Source organism: Haemaphysalis longicornis, unplaced genomic scaffold, assembly GCF_048455015.1.
Source record: "Haemaphysalis longicornis isolate Haplotype H1 unplaced genomic scaffold, Haemaphysalis longicornis Haplotype H1 scaffold_10, whole genome shotgun sequence".
NCBI lineage: Eukaryota > Metazoa > Arthropoda > Arachnida > Ixodida > Ixodidae > Haemaphysalis > Haemaphysalis longicornis.
The window spans coordinates 109,231,332-109,243,446 of record NW_027526204.1 but is presented as its reverse complement, the minus strand read 5'-3'; the positions used below and the strand labels follow the sequence as shown (position 1 = coordinate 109,243,446).

Genomic DNA, 12,115 nt, shown 5'->3' with positions numbered 1-12,115 from the left:
AAAGCTGTGAGCCAGGCTTCCTCTCCGGCATTTCGCCATAAAATCTTTTCCCCTACTTTATGCTTAATATTAATTTTATTGACTCATGCATGGGTTGTACAGGTCAAACGGGCTAGCAATCCACTAAACTTAGCCCTACGATTTGCCAACATGTTTTCATAGCCAATATGAAATCAGTAGTGTGGTAAGAAATTGCCTCTTTCAGACGCATTCCGTCCTTTTTAAAATGCATGTAAATTGGCCACGCACAAAAAGAAAAGTTCCCGATGTGGCCTAAGCATTTGTTTACAGATCAGATCAGATGAAACTTTATTGTTGCCACGGGTGGGACCGTTTTCAGGTCGACTTCAGTGTCCTTCCGGCGACGGCAGGATTCATGTAGATCTCTGCGGCGTCTTCGGCCACCTGGGCTAGTGAGACCTGGGTCATAGGGTCTGTGCTGAGCAGCGCGGCCTCCCACTGCTCCTCGTTCGTAATTTGTAATAAAATGGGGTGCTTTTTAAGAGTTTGGAGGGGTTTTTCTTCACAGGACCAAATCACATGTCATAGGTCTGCGTATTTATGGCAAAGAGGGCATCGGTTAGAGTGTAACTCGGGGTAATAGAGTGATAGGAGGGCAGGGGTGGGAAATGTGGATGTTTGAAGTTGGCGCCATACAACAGCGTGGCGGCGGGAGAGGGAGGGGTTGGGTGGTGGGAAGTGAGCTCTGGACAGCCGGTAGTGATCGAGTACCGATCGGTAGGTCAGGAGGCGGTCCCTATGGGAGAATGGTGGAGGAGATTCTGCAGCGTCACTGGGCTCTCGGATTACCAGTTCTCGAGCAACCTCGTGTGCCAATTCATTTCCTGGGAGTTCGGAGTGGCCCGGTGCCCAAACAATGTATATTTTTCGTTTCGGGAATTGGCGTGCCTGCAGGAGTAGGCGTAAAGTTCGGGGGTCAACTCGCCCGTTGGAGTAATTTGGTAATGGCCGATTTGGAGTCGCTTATTATAGTAGTAACCTTAGGGCTGGAAATAATGGCAAGAGCGATAGCCATTTCTTCGCCTACGGTTGGACATTGAGTAGGGAAGGAGAGGGCGGCTAGTGTTCGGAGAGATGAATCAACTACGACCGCTGCCATGGCTTCGCGTCCTGAGTATTCTGCAGCGTCCACGTAGGCTACTTGTGGGTTGGAGGATTGTTGCTTGTGTAAAGCCTGTGCTCTCGCTCGGCGCCTTTCCTCGTTATGAATCGGGTGCATGTGTTTAGGGAGGGGGTGGATTACCAGTTGGTCTCGAATGACTGTGGGAATGTCGACGTGCGTGTCAGAGATAGTGGGGTGACTGAGACCAAGACTCTGAAGAATGTGGTGTCCAGTGTCACTCCTCGTGAGTCGCTCGAATTGCGAGACCCGCTGGGCTTCGATAATTTCGTCTAATGTATTGTGTAGACCGAGCGAGAGTAGTTTGTCTGTTGAGAGTGTAACGGGGAGACCTAGGGCCTGCTTGTAAGATTTACGTATCATAGCTTCAATTTTGTGCGTTTCGCTGACTTTGAGGTTTAGGAAGGGGGTGATGTATGCTATACGACTGATGACAAAGGCTTGTACGAGACGCATTAGATTGTTTTCTTTTACTCCTTGATGTTTGGTAGCTATGCGAGAGATGAGTCGTGTAGTCTGGTAAACCCCTTTTTCTAGGGCACGGAGAGTATCTACGTTATATACGTTTGCCTGTATACGGAGACCTAGAATCTTGATGCAGTCAACTATTGGGATGGGTTGGCCGTTAGAGGTAGTGATTTGGATGAGGGAGAGTGGGGAAGGTGGTTGTTTTCCTGATCTTTTAGGTCTGTATAGAAGAAGCTCTGATTTTGTTGGGGAGCAGGACAGACCACGAAAGGCAGCATGCGCTTCGACGACATCAGTTGCCGTTTGGAGGGTATCTTGAATGTGACCGTCAGATCCTCTAGTAACCCATAACGTGATGTCGGCGTATATGCTGTGGTGTAGGTCAGGGATGGCGTTGAGGAGCGGGGGTAGACCTCGTAGGGCCATATTAAAAAGAAAGGGGGAAAGAACTGATCCTTGGGGGGTACCTTTGCTACCGAGGGGGATCGGGGGTGTAGTCAGTTGTCCAAGGGTGAGTGTGGCTGTTCGACCCGTGAGGAAATTACAAATGTAGTTGTATGCTCGCGCACCGACTCCAGCCGCGGCTACTCCTTCCAGGATTGCCGAGTGGCTAACTGAGTCGAACGCTCGCGTTAAATTGAGGCCCAAGATCGCCTTGGTGTTATGTGTGGAACTGAATCGAGCATCTACTATGTGGTGTTTTAGTTGTAGCATGACGTCCTGAATTAAAAATCAATCCAGTGCCCCCTTCAAGTTGCATGTTCATAGTGCTGGTTGTGGTGTCAGAGCTGCCATTAGAGCTGGGAAGGGACTTCTGTGCTGTCAATTTCATTGAATTGTCTGCGCCTTGTTCTTTGTCGTCTTCATTGCTTACCCTTTTGTTTAAGACTGCAACATCCTGGTGCAAAATGTGTACATGAATCACTCCTTGTCCTATCTTTAGCACTTTTTCCCTGTATCAAACACACGCAAAAAGAAAAAATGTAAGCACCAATCTTATGAAAAACGAGCATTGCCACGATCATGTATTTTCGTGTTTTGAAGTTTGCCGCATATTAAGATGAAGTATGAGAGGGAAAAAAGCAATGAAAGTGCCATATTTTTTTATGAATTTGGTATTGGTAGAGTATCAGTGCAATGCCAAGGAATGTATAAGAAAAAAGCTGGGCACACTACTGTTCACCGCATAAAGGAAAAATTGTCATTGGCTTGCTTGGAGGGGTTGGGGGTGGGGGGGGATGAACTTTAGTAGCTGGCATGTTTGTATAGTTCATGTGGTTGGGGGATACTGAAGGGAATCACTCAAACTATTATTTGTTGCTGCAAAAAAAAAAAACTATAAAATAAAGAACAGGATATGCTGTACACATTTTACACGGGTCAAATAACTGTAATTCACTTCAGTTTTCCTTAAGGGAATATCGGTTTTTACGATGCGAAACTAACCATTCAAAGCCTAACAGCAGGGTAGTTGAAAAAAAAACTTATTGCTGCATTGCATGGTGATAGGAGTGCCTGCTAACCGTACTAATTAGTCAGTGTGCTCTTTTCTTTGCCAAGAGGAGGGTGCATCCATTGAAATGAATTTTCACTTATTTCGATTCAAATGGAACATTATAGTGAAAGCTCTAAGGAGCCTGTGACAAACACAAGCTCTCCTTTCTATTTTACCGATTCCTGGCCACGGCAGCCGCTTTCCTGATGGAGGCGAAAAGCAAGAACGCCCATGTGTACAAGATTTCGGTGCACGTTAAAGATCCCCAGGTTGTCAAACTTAATCCGGAGCCCTCCACTACGGCGCGCCTCATCGCCTGCGTTGTGTTGGCGCGTTAAACCCTACAATCAATCATTCTATTCTGTCCTAGTACAGACGGTCAGTTTCACCACTGAAAATTGCTAACATAACCGATCTGTCTGCATTTAGAACTGCTATTGAGAAATACTTGGGTTAATTCACATCTTTTGTTTTTGTTTTGTGTTTTTTAAGTCTTCCTCTTTCTAGGGTTATTTATGGTAACCTTTCACGCATACATGTTTTGTAACGCCTTCGTACCTTCAAGGCACAGTAAATGAAATGAGAATGTGAAGTTGATAGTAGAGAAATAGGATCACTTACCTGTCAGGGATTTAACGAGCCGGGTACTTGAAGCATGATGATGATGGTTGTATTTTTGTGGCACCAGGCCAACTGGGCCAAGGAGCGCCAAACAAAGATGATCACCACAAAAAAGTAGGTATTAAGCCGTGCAAGTCAGACAAACAGTAAAATCATTTAAAGGCGATGGTGATAGCTGGTGTGTAGGGGCTGGTTTTGATTATTCGTGATAGCAAATGAGGTATGAAAGCTTCACATTTTGCAAAATACTTACAAAAACGCGTTTCACAGAAACTGTGGCATCGCTACCAATGAGTGTGTTGTCTGTAGAGTTCTGTTTGTGTCTTGTTGTGTCATGTGCCTTCAGCACCTGTTCACCCCGAGACCCACCCCGCGCTGGCTCAGTTGCTAATTGCACTGCCAAGCTCGAGGACGCGGATTCGATCCCAGCCGCGGTGGCTGGTTCTCGGGTGGAGACGTAAAGTAAACACGCCCGCTTGTCGAGATTTTGGTGAACGTGGGAGATCCCCAGATAGTCGAAAATTAATCCGGAGCCCTCCTCATTGCCCAGGTGTGGCTTCAGCTCGTTAATCTCCACAGTCAAACCTGGTCACCTGAAGATGTGTGTCCCCTAATTTCCGCTTTCACGGGGCGAGTGTGTTAAAGGCACAGCAGGGCCTCTTGCAGGACAACAACGGCTTCGAGGGCACTCCACCGCTGGTCGAGCTGACCCCGAACACCATGCAGGAAGTCTTCCTGGACGTCTGGCCTGGCAGTATGTGAGTGCAGTGCTTTTTTATTTGTTTTGCCTTTCTCCCCCCCCCCCCCCCTCCCCCCTTCCCCCTTCTCCCGCTTCTAAGGTGCTCACCCAGCACCTTGTACCCGTTTGCTTCGAACGTTTGTTATTTGTTACCTGGGTGCGGAAAAGGGGCGTGGTCATCGCGCGTCACTGCTACCAACAAAGAATGCGTGCCACTCGTAATTACTCTGCACCAGTGTTTGTTTTTTGCTATCAGGGCGTGAATGGTGAACCAGCGAACGATTTTCAATCGTCAGGTTCGCGCTCTGACAGTAATATTCCCAGAAATAGGCTGAACGTGTCAAGCAGTGCCTGGTTGCAAAGCTACTTTATGTTTTTAGGCAGTTTTATTGCCTTTGCCAGGGGTGAGACAGCTGCGCATATTGCGCAGTTTTGATACAAATTTGTTTTCCTGCGCCAGGCTGCTTGCTCCAAAGGCTTGAAAATTTCGATAAATGCGCCAAACTGCTCCATAAGCGTATGACAGCCAAGGATTTTAACGCATCCGTTATTTTCAGTGGGGAAAAATGCCTACTGACGGCATACTTCTCCAGCATCCCCAATGTGATGCTGTTTGTAAAGCATCAATTGATTGATCATTCAATAAAAAAACCGCATAAAATTGTCCCCGGGGTAGTTTTTCGAAAGTCGAATGTCGGGTTGCACGTGTTGTATTCTATGTTTTTAAAGTATTCCCATCGAAATCCATTGCAAAGTCCTGTAGAAAAAATACTTCTATGTACTGAGGCGGCAAATGACTTGTGCAAGTTGATGAAAAAACGGCAATTTTCGGAGCACCGTATCTCTGGAACGACATTACTTGGCGGAGCCACATCGGTGTGGTGAAGATTGGAAAATGTGGCCACCGGGCGAAGTAGTTGCTCGTGGTTCAGGCAGAGTGCTCTTTGTCGACTTCTACCATGGTTTTGGATATGCGGGTGGCAGAGTTTACATTTAGTAGGTTGGTCTGTTGTGTGAAGTTGCGCATCAAAAACAGCGTGGTGCCAGCGAATTCGTCGTGTTTCGGCCTTGAGTATGAGGCACGGTGCGCGCTTGAAGTGGAATTTCGGACTCATTGCGGTGTTATGAAACGCTGAGTTATTGCTGCCTTTGACAGCGAGTTTGCGAGTGGCGGGAATGGGACGATCGACGTTGAGAAGTGGCGGCGCAGGCTACCTCACCGCAAAATTTTCCAGCAGTGTCGGATAGCGGGACGGGCTACTATTGCACGCTAGTGATAATGGTCCATCTATCTGAAGTGAAATTTAATGTCAAAAGGGAGGTGGCTAAACATGCAAACGTTAATCAAATTACGATCATAGTGAACTTGCACTTGGGAGATTGAAATGGGAGGGCTAGAGGGGTGCGACGACTGTCACCTCCTTTTGCGCAACTTTTTGCCGTCGCTCTGCAGTTGTGCGTAAAACCGAGTCTGGGATTACAAAAAATAATTTCGGCATCCACATGATAATAAAAGTGCCTTACGATTGCTTAGTTTTTAAATTCGATATTTTCAAATGAACTCCACGCTATCTATGCATAGAGGCCAAGAACTAAGTGGTTTGCAAAATGTAGTGCAGTTCGTATATCTTGTTATACTCTGGTAGAAAAAAACTTTATTGAAAGGCTGTTTCAGTGTTATGCACGTTCAAAACCGATTAAAAAGTGCACTCTTCTTTCCCGAGTTGCCAAAAGTCGATTTTTTAGGCTCCTAAGCTGGCATAATAAATGTTCTGCTCCAAATCAAAGGTCTTCTGCTCCAAAATAGAGATTTTTCTGCTCCAGAAACTGCTCCCAAAACTGATTCCGCTGTCTCACCCCTGCTTTGCGCACGTTCTAAATTCTGTGGTAGTTCTACTTACCCCAGGACCATTCGCGAACAGTTTACAACAGTTTTGGTTTCGTTTCTGCATCGCGAAATTCATATTTAGCGCTACTACGCAGTTACCCAACTTCAAGGCCACCTGCCATGGCGCCTGGAGCGTCCGCGACTGATCCTCGAACAAAGCACGCCACTCCTGATATCCCCCCACCCTAACCCGATTTCTGCGATAAGAACTTCAGATGCAAGTCAAAAGATCACACCCAGTCGCCAGATATCTGTTCCGCTGAGGACAGCGCTTCAAACCGGCCTTACACTGCCAGCTGTTCGCCTTCCAGTTTCGTTTCCATGCAAGGGTGTATCTGGGTGTCTAATGTTGCTGGTTAGTTGAACTGTCTATTCGGACGGAGTCTCCGATGAGTTTTTGTACTGTTTCATTTGAAAATTTTTAGGTGGCGCTGCAATAGAGGAGGTTCATTGTGCTGATCTTTTTCATCGCGCAACTGCTGCTAGGCCAAAGATCGCAGGGCACGGTTCTAGCGCATCGTACCTTATTTTTGCGACCAAGGCTACAATTGCGAGTAAGAAGATGATAATGAAGCTCAGCTTTATGTTTTGAGAGATAACTGACCGTGAACGTCAACAAGCATCAACCACGGCGTTCTGTTTTCAACTTCATGCCCGTTTTTTTCCGCATCGCGTGCTTGTCCCAAATATTGTGCTCACTGTAAAGGCAAAGTCAGTCATTGACAGGATGTTTTTACTTTATGTGGGGGCAAATTGGTGCCTCTGATAATGTCTAACCGCCAGATTTATTCCAGGGAACCACCCGAAATGGCATTTTGAATTGGAGGTTGGGCTTCACCGCATGACACGAGCACCGTGCGTGCTAAATTTTTTTTATATCTGACAAACTGTTCCGCGCAAGTCGACATTTTATTCTAGGGCGTGTTTTTGAAATGTTTCCCTACAAAATGTATATCCTAATTTTTTTCTACTACCGGTGGTTTGATATACACAACACCTTTTTTATCATTATTTTTCGACAACTTGAGAAAAATTTTGATTTTGATATTTTTTTCATAACTATGATATATAAAAACATTTAAAAAAGTGATGTTATTGGAAAGGCTGTTAAATAATCTGCATTTAGTGTTCCTGTAATTAGTGCCTAACCAATTTTTTTAGTGGGAAAAAAATGTTTTCTTGGACCCCTAAAAATTGGTCAATTCGCCGGCGGTAGGGAAAGAGTTAAGCTTCCAAAGCCCCCCACAGAACGCGTTGCCTGGTTTTGCACTCCTACCAACGGTTATGGGCACAAGGCAGTGATCGCTGAAGGAAACAGGGGAGACTCGGTAGCTATCACACTCCGGCAGAATCTCTGCCGAAACATACACTCTGTCGAGACGCGCATGACTGCTGCCCTGGAAGTGTGTATAGCTAACGGTACCGCTACTGCCAAGGCCACGTCTTTCAGCGCAAAGTCAGCGACAATATACTTTTGTCTTGCGCGGAACACACGCAATGAAAGTCGCCAAGTAAAATGACGAGCCTCTCCGTGTCGCAACATCCGCGAACATCCTAAAAAAAAACCCTAGGTTCCGGCCGCTGTTGCCGGGCGTTGCGTGGGTGTACACAAGAGGTAATTCACAGTCCACTGTCACATCTCGGAACGGTCAATCTCTTTCCAATATTCCCAAACGAAAAACACTAATCTGGAGATTTTTTTTTTTTTTTTTTTTTTGCCTGCTTCTGTTTCCCTAGTGTGTCCTTGTCACCGTCTCTTTAATAGGGATCACTGCCAGAGGATTTGGGGAGGTGATTTAAGCGTGCCAACAACCCCACCGAATCTGCAGGGCACAGGCGACAAAGGGGGTGACCGTCCGATGTGCGGCTTTCACCAACCAGAGCGGTAAGAATAAGCCAGAGCCGTGCACGAAAACAGCACAAATACTTATATTTAGACAGGCAAAACACTGCACTAGCACGAGGTAACGAATCGATAAGGACAGACAACTTAGGTCGAATTCAAATGCAAGAAACGGTTCAAAATTAGACAAAATGATACAATCAGGAGCGTTAACAAATGGATATTATGAAGTGGAGCAGTTAACTAAAAAGAAAAAATACGAACAGTTCGATGCATACGATAGACATCACCAACCGGGCCAGACGATGCACCGCTGTCGGAGGCGATTCGGCTACCTGGGAAGCGTGGCTTTGTCGTAGGCCAGGTTGTCCGAGACGATCACGGTGATTCGAGGCCCGGGAGTACGTTGGAGTCCTCCAGGTCGCCGATGGTGTGGTGCACAAACTGGCAGGTACCGTTGTCACATCACGACGTCCAAACGTAGCTGGCTTCTCTTTTTATAACCGCGCCGGTGCAGAGAGAGAGGGCACAACGCACCACACTCCCGCCGCCGTCAGCGAATAACTTCCCACTTTCTCCCTTCTAGAATCATTGGCGCACTTTAGCACTGGCAAGGCCACGCGTGCCCCCTCGGAAGAACTCGAAGCTTTGGTGTAAGCTGAGCGGCGGAGCTTTTATTTTGGTGTTTTCTTGCCGGCGAGTGGTCGCGTTACCGCCTCTTCGTTCGAGAGAGTTCCAGCATTTTCTCGGGGCGAATAGAACCGAACTGTATGAATCGGACGACTGTAACGAGAATTAGGCGCTGTAAAAAAGAATGGAAAGTTTATACGGCACCTTTAGGCGTCGTACGCCCGAGTTTGTGACAGTTCTTTAACGAGCCAAGTTTCTGGCCGATACCAGCTCAAAAGCACTCCTTTACAGCGCCAGTGTTTTGCTGGATGCAAACCAAAAAAACAAAGGTTCCTCCGATGCGCAGGCGTCCGAAACAGATGGCGCCCGGGCGGTTACAAGGGAGGGTATGGATTGACCTTCAGACCCTAATCAGTTCCTCACCCCGACGGGCGCATTTCCGCTGGCGGTGCGTGGTGCGCAGGCGTCAGCACAGAGTTTCGCACCGCCTTCTTTGAGGCAAACGTGAGAGAACGACCTTAAAAAAATTACTCCCACCTCCCCTCGTGGGAACCCCTGTGTAGATGCGACGCATAGGGGGTTCCGTTGTTGTTTCCGTTACGTTGATTCTCGCATCACGTGAAACATGCTGTGAACCCCCTGCCGCGGCTAGACGCAACGTGGTGCGGCTATGACGCAACACAATCCACTTTAATCCAATCCAAGCCAATCCAATCGAATCTAATCCAATGCCCCTCGCGAGAGAGTGTTCGCTATTGGAAAGAAGAGGGGGTGAGCGGCGGAGAGCGCAGCACGCGTGGCAAGGAGAATGGGGGAGGGGTGTGGACGGACAACGACGACGGCGTATGGAGGGACAAGGCGAGTGAATGAGATGCCGTCGCATCTAAAATAACTAACCAGGAAACAAACACCTGCACCACGGCTTACGAGGCCGTAGCAGGCTTTTCGGAGATGCCACGTTCGCACGAACCTATCTTGCTAGAATGTGAATCGGGTGCGATTGGGTGCCTGGCTGCTTGATGTATTACTAAATTCCGGTCTGTTGTCATATTATTGCCGTATATTTATTGTTTAGTCACATACCACAAGGGTGAAGCGTACTAACTATTTTTCTACGCTTGCGTACGAAAATTGCGGACGGGGAGGGGCTACTGCCCCATCTTTTTCTGGCCTTCAACTCATTGGTTGATGGGCTCTCAACGGATGCTTCCCTTTGCTTGACTCTTGCCATATTTTTGTTTGCTTTTGACTCCTTCCCTTAATTTTTTTTTTTTCTTTCCATGGGGGGATGCTTTTGTGTGTGCCTAAGTGTTCACACGTGTATTTGTGCGCGTATTTGCTTGTTCGACTACCAGCACACTCCTCTCCTGATAGATGTAGCGGGGGAAACCTAGCGGATGTTGTTCATAAAAAAAAATGTGACCCGTTCACTCACCCACAGTTCATTCCCGTCCAAAACTGAACTGAGCAAGTTGATCGGGGGTGGCTGCTGCCAGGTGCGCGCAAGAAATGTACCAAGTTCACAGCTCCGAGAGGAGACTTTGTGCGGATTACTTACACGTCTGCAAGAAGATACTTCGACAAAAAAACTTCCCCAGCGTGAAAGATTTAGACATTGAATCTTTGCGGAAACGTCTGCGCCATGACATTGATGGCAGTGATGAAATCGGCCAGCACTGCTTTCGTCGCCTGACTGAACTTCAGTGTTCTCCTGGAGGTTCTCCTGACGAAGCCGACGATACATTTCGCCAAGAAGATGAAGCAGTCCTCTAAGTGAACAGGTATGTTCAACTTTACGAAGTTTCACCATTGAAACCGCCTTCTCCTCTACCTCCACGCAGCCGAAAATCCTACGCAAAAAGGAAACGCGCTGAAATTGAAAAGGTCATCGTTGAAGAAATGCATTCAAGTCTAAGCACCGCCTACGGGAACTCGAGCAATGCCGCCCTTCCGAAGGAGGACTGCCACATGTGCACCAGTTGGCTGCGAAACCTTAATGAAGCTTTGGAGGCGTCGACATCTTATCAAGAACGCTTGCGCCTGCTGACTCTGCTTCCAGCTGAAGTACCGCCAAAAGTAATCCAGGATATCCTTCCAAATGCTACAAAGTACACGATCATAAAGGGTCAAAAGCTGCGCGCTATGAATGGCGTGTGGTCAACGGCAGACCTGTACACAAGGTCAAGGCTCAGCCCATCCGACGTGCAAGCGGCGCTGGAGTGCTACACAAAAGATGAGCTCGGGTGCTCGCGGCAGAGCCCAAACAGGAAAGATGTTGTGTCAGTTGTCGTAAACGGTACTCGGGAATATGTGTCAAAGTGCTTCATGACACACTCGATACGGGAGACTTACAATGTCTACAAAGAAGCCCATCCTGGTGTCATGATGGGTTTGTCGAAGTTTTATTCTTTGCGCCCGAAACGGGTCTTGCACTCACGCCAGCACGAAGTGTGCGTCTGCGCTTATTGTGCAAATGTCGACCTGTCTGCTTTGGCCGTGCAAAACGTTACAGGGATTTGACCGAAGGATGAGCTTTGACTTTGCACCTCACCATCGGCGCAGTGTTTCTTGGGCGAGTGCCGGCAATGCCCAATGGCCGACAACCTTACCATGTCAGCTTTGAGCGTTTCGGATGAAGAAGGGGTCACGTATGCTGTGTGGGAAAATGGTTCTCTGATAAAGAAGACTACCGCCAGCTGCATTCGTGAAGAAGCTAGGCAAATGGGTCACCAAGTGGATTTCCCATGAATATATTGGGCGCACCCAGGCCATTGCCATAAACGAAGCGAAAAGATGCGAACGGCGATCAAGCATTGTACTGCACTTTGACTTTGCTGAAAATTGGACAGTTATTCTGCCAAATGAAGTCCAGTCGTAGCACTGGCACAAAACACAGGTTTCACTGTTTACGTGCGTTGTAACTACGAGAAAATCAGTTCAGAGCTTCGCAGTAGTCAGCGATGACATGCAACACGATACCGCACATGCATGCTATGCGCTCCACAAGGAGCACGAATGCCTGGATGAAAGTGCCCCTGTCTACAGCCACGTTGTTTACGTTAGTGACGGTGCAGCCAGCCATTTCAAGAACAAATATCAGCTGTACGAACTTTCCAGAGCACACTACACGTCTGCGAAGTGGCTGTTCTCTGCTACCGGACACGGAAAAAACTCGTGTGATGGAGTTGGTGGTATTGTAAAACATCACGCTTCGTTACACAACCTGAGGGCAGGCAGCACCGACGTCATTCGATCAGCAGCCGAAATGATTGCCGAGTTGCAAAGCAAAA

The 12,115-nt window shown here is 47.6% G+C and overlaps 1 protein-coding gene across 6 annotated transcripts in view; it reads left to right on the top strand.

Moving 5' to 3' along the window:
* Positions 1-12,115, top strand: part of LOC144159099 (cellular tumor antigen p53-like) — a 58,387-nt gene that overhangs the window by 1,069 nt on the left and 45,203 nt on the right. For 2 of the 6 annotated variants that reach the window (XM_077690376.1, XM_077690377.1), the window contains exons 2-3: positions 4,392-4,483; positions 8,118-8,237. In XM_077690376.1, the coding sequence (XP_077546502.1) occupies positions 4,392-4,483; positions 8,118-8,237 (212 nt within the window). Of the gene's footprint in view, positions 1-4,379; positions 4,484-8,117; positions 8,238-12,115 lie in introns of all 6 variants that reach the window. The other 4 variants (XM_077690380.1, XM_077690381.1, XM_077690375.1 and 1 more) reach the window with 3 other exon arrangements.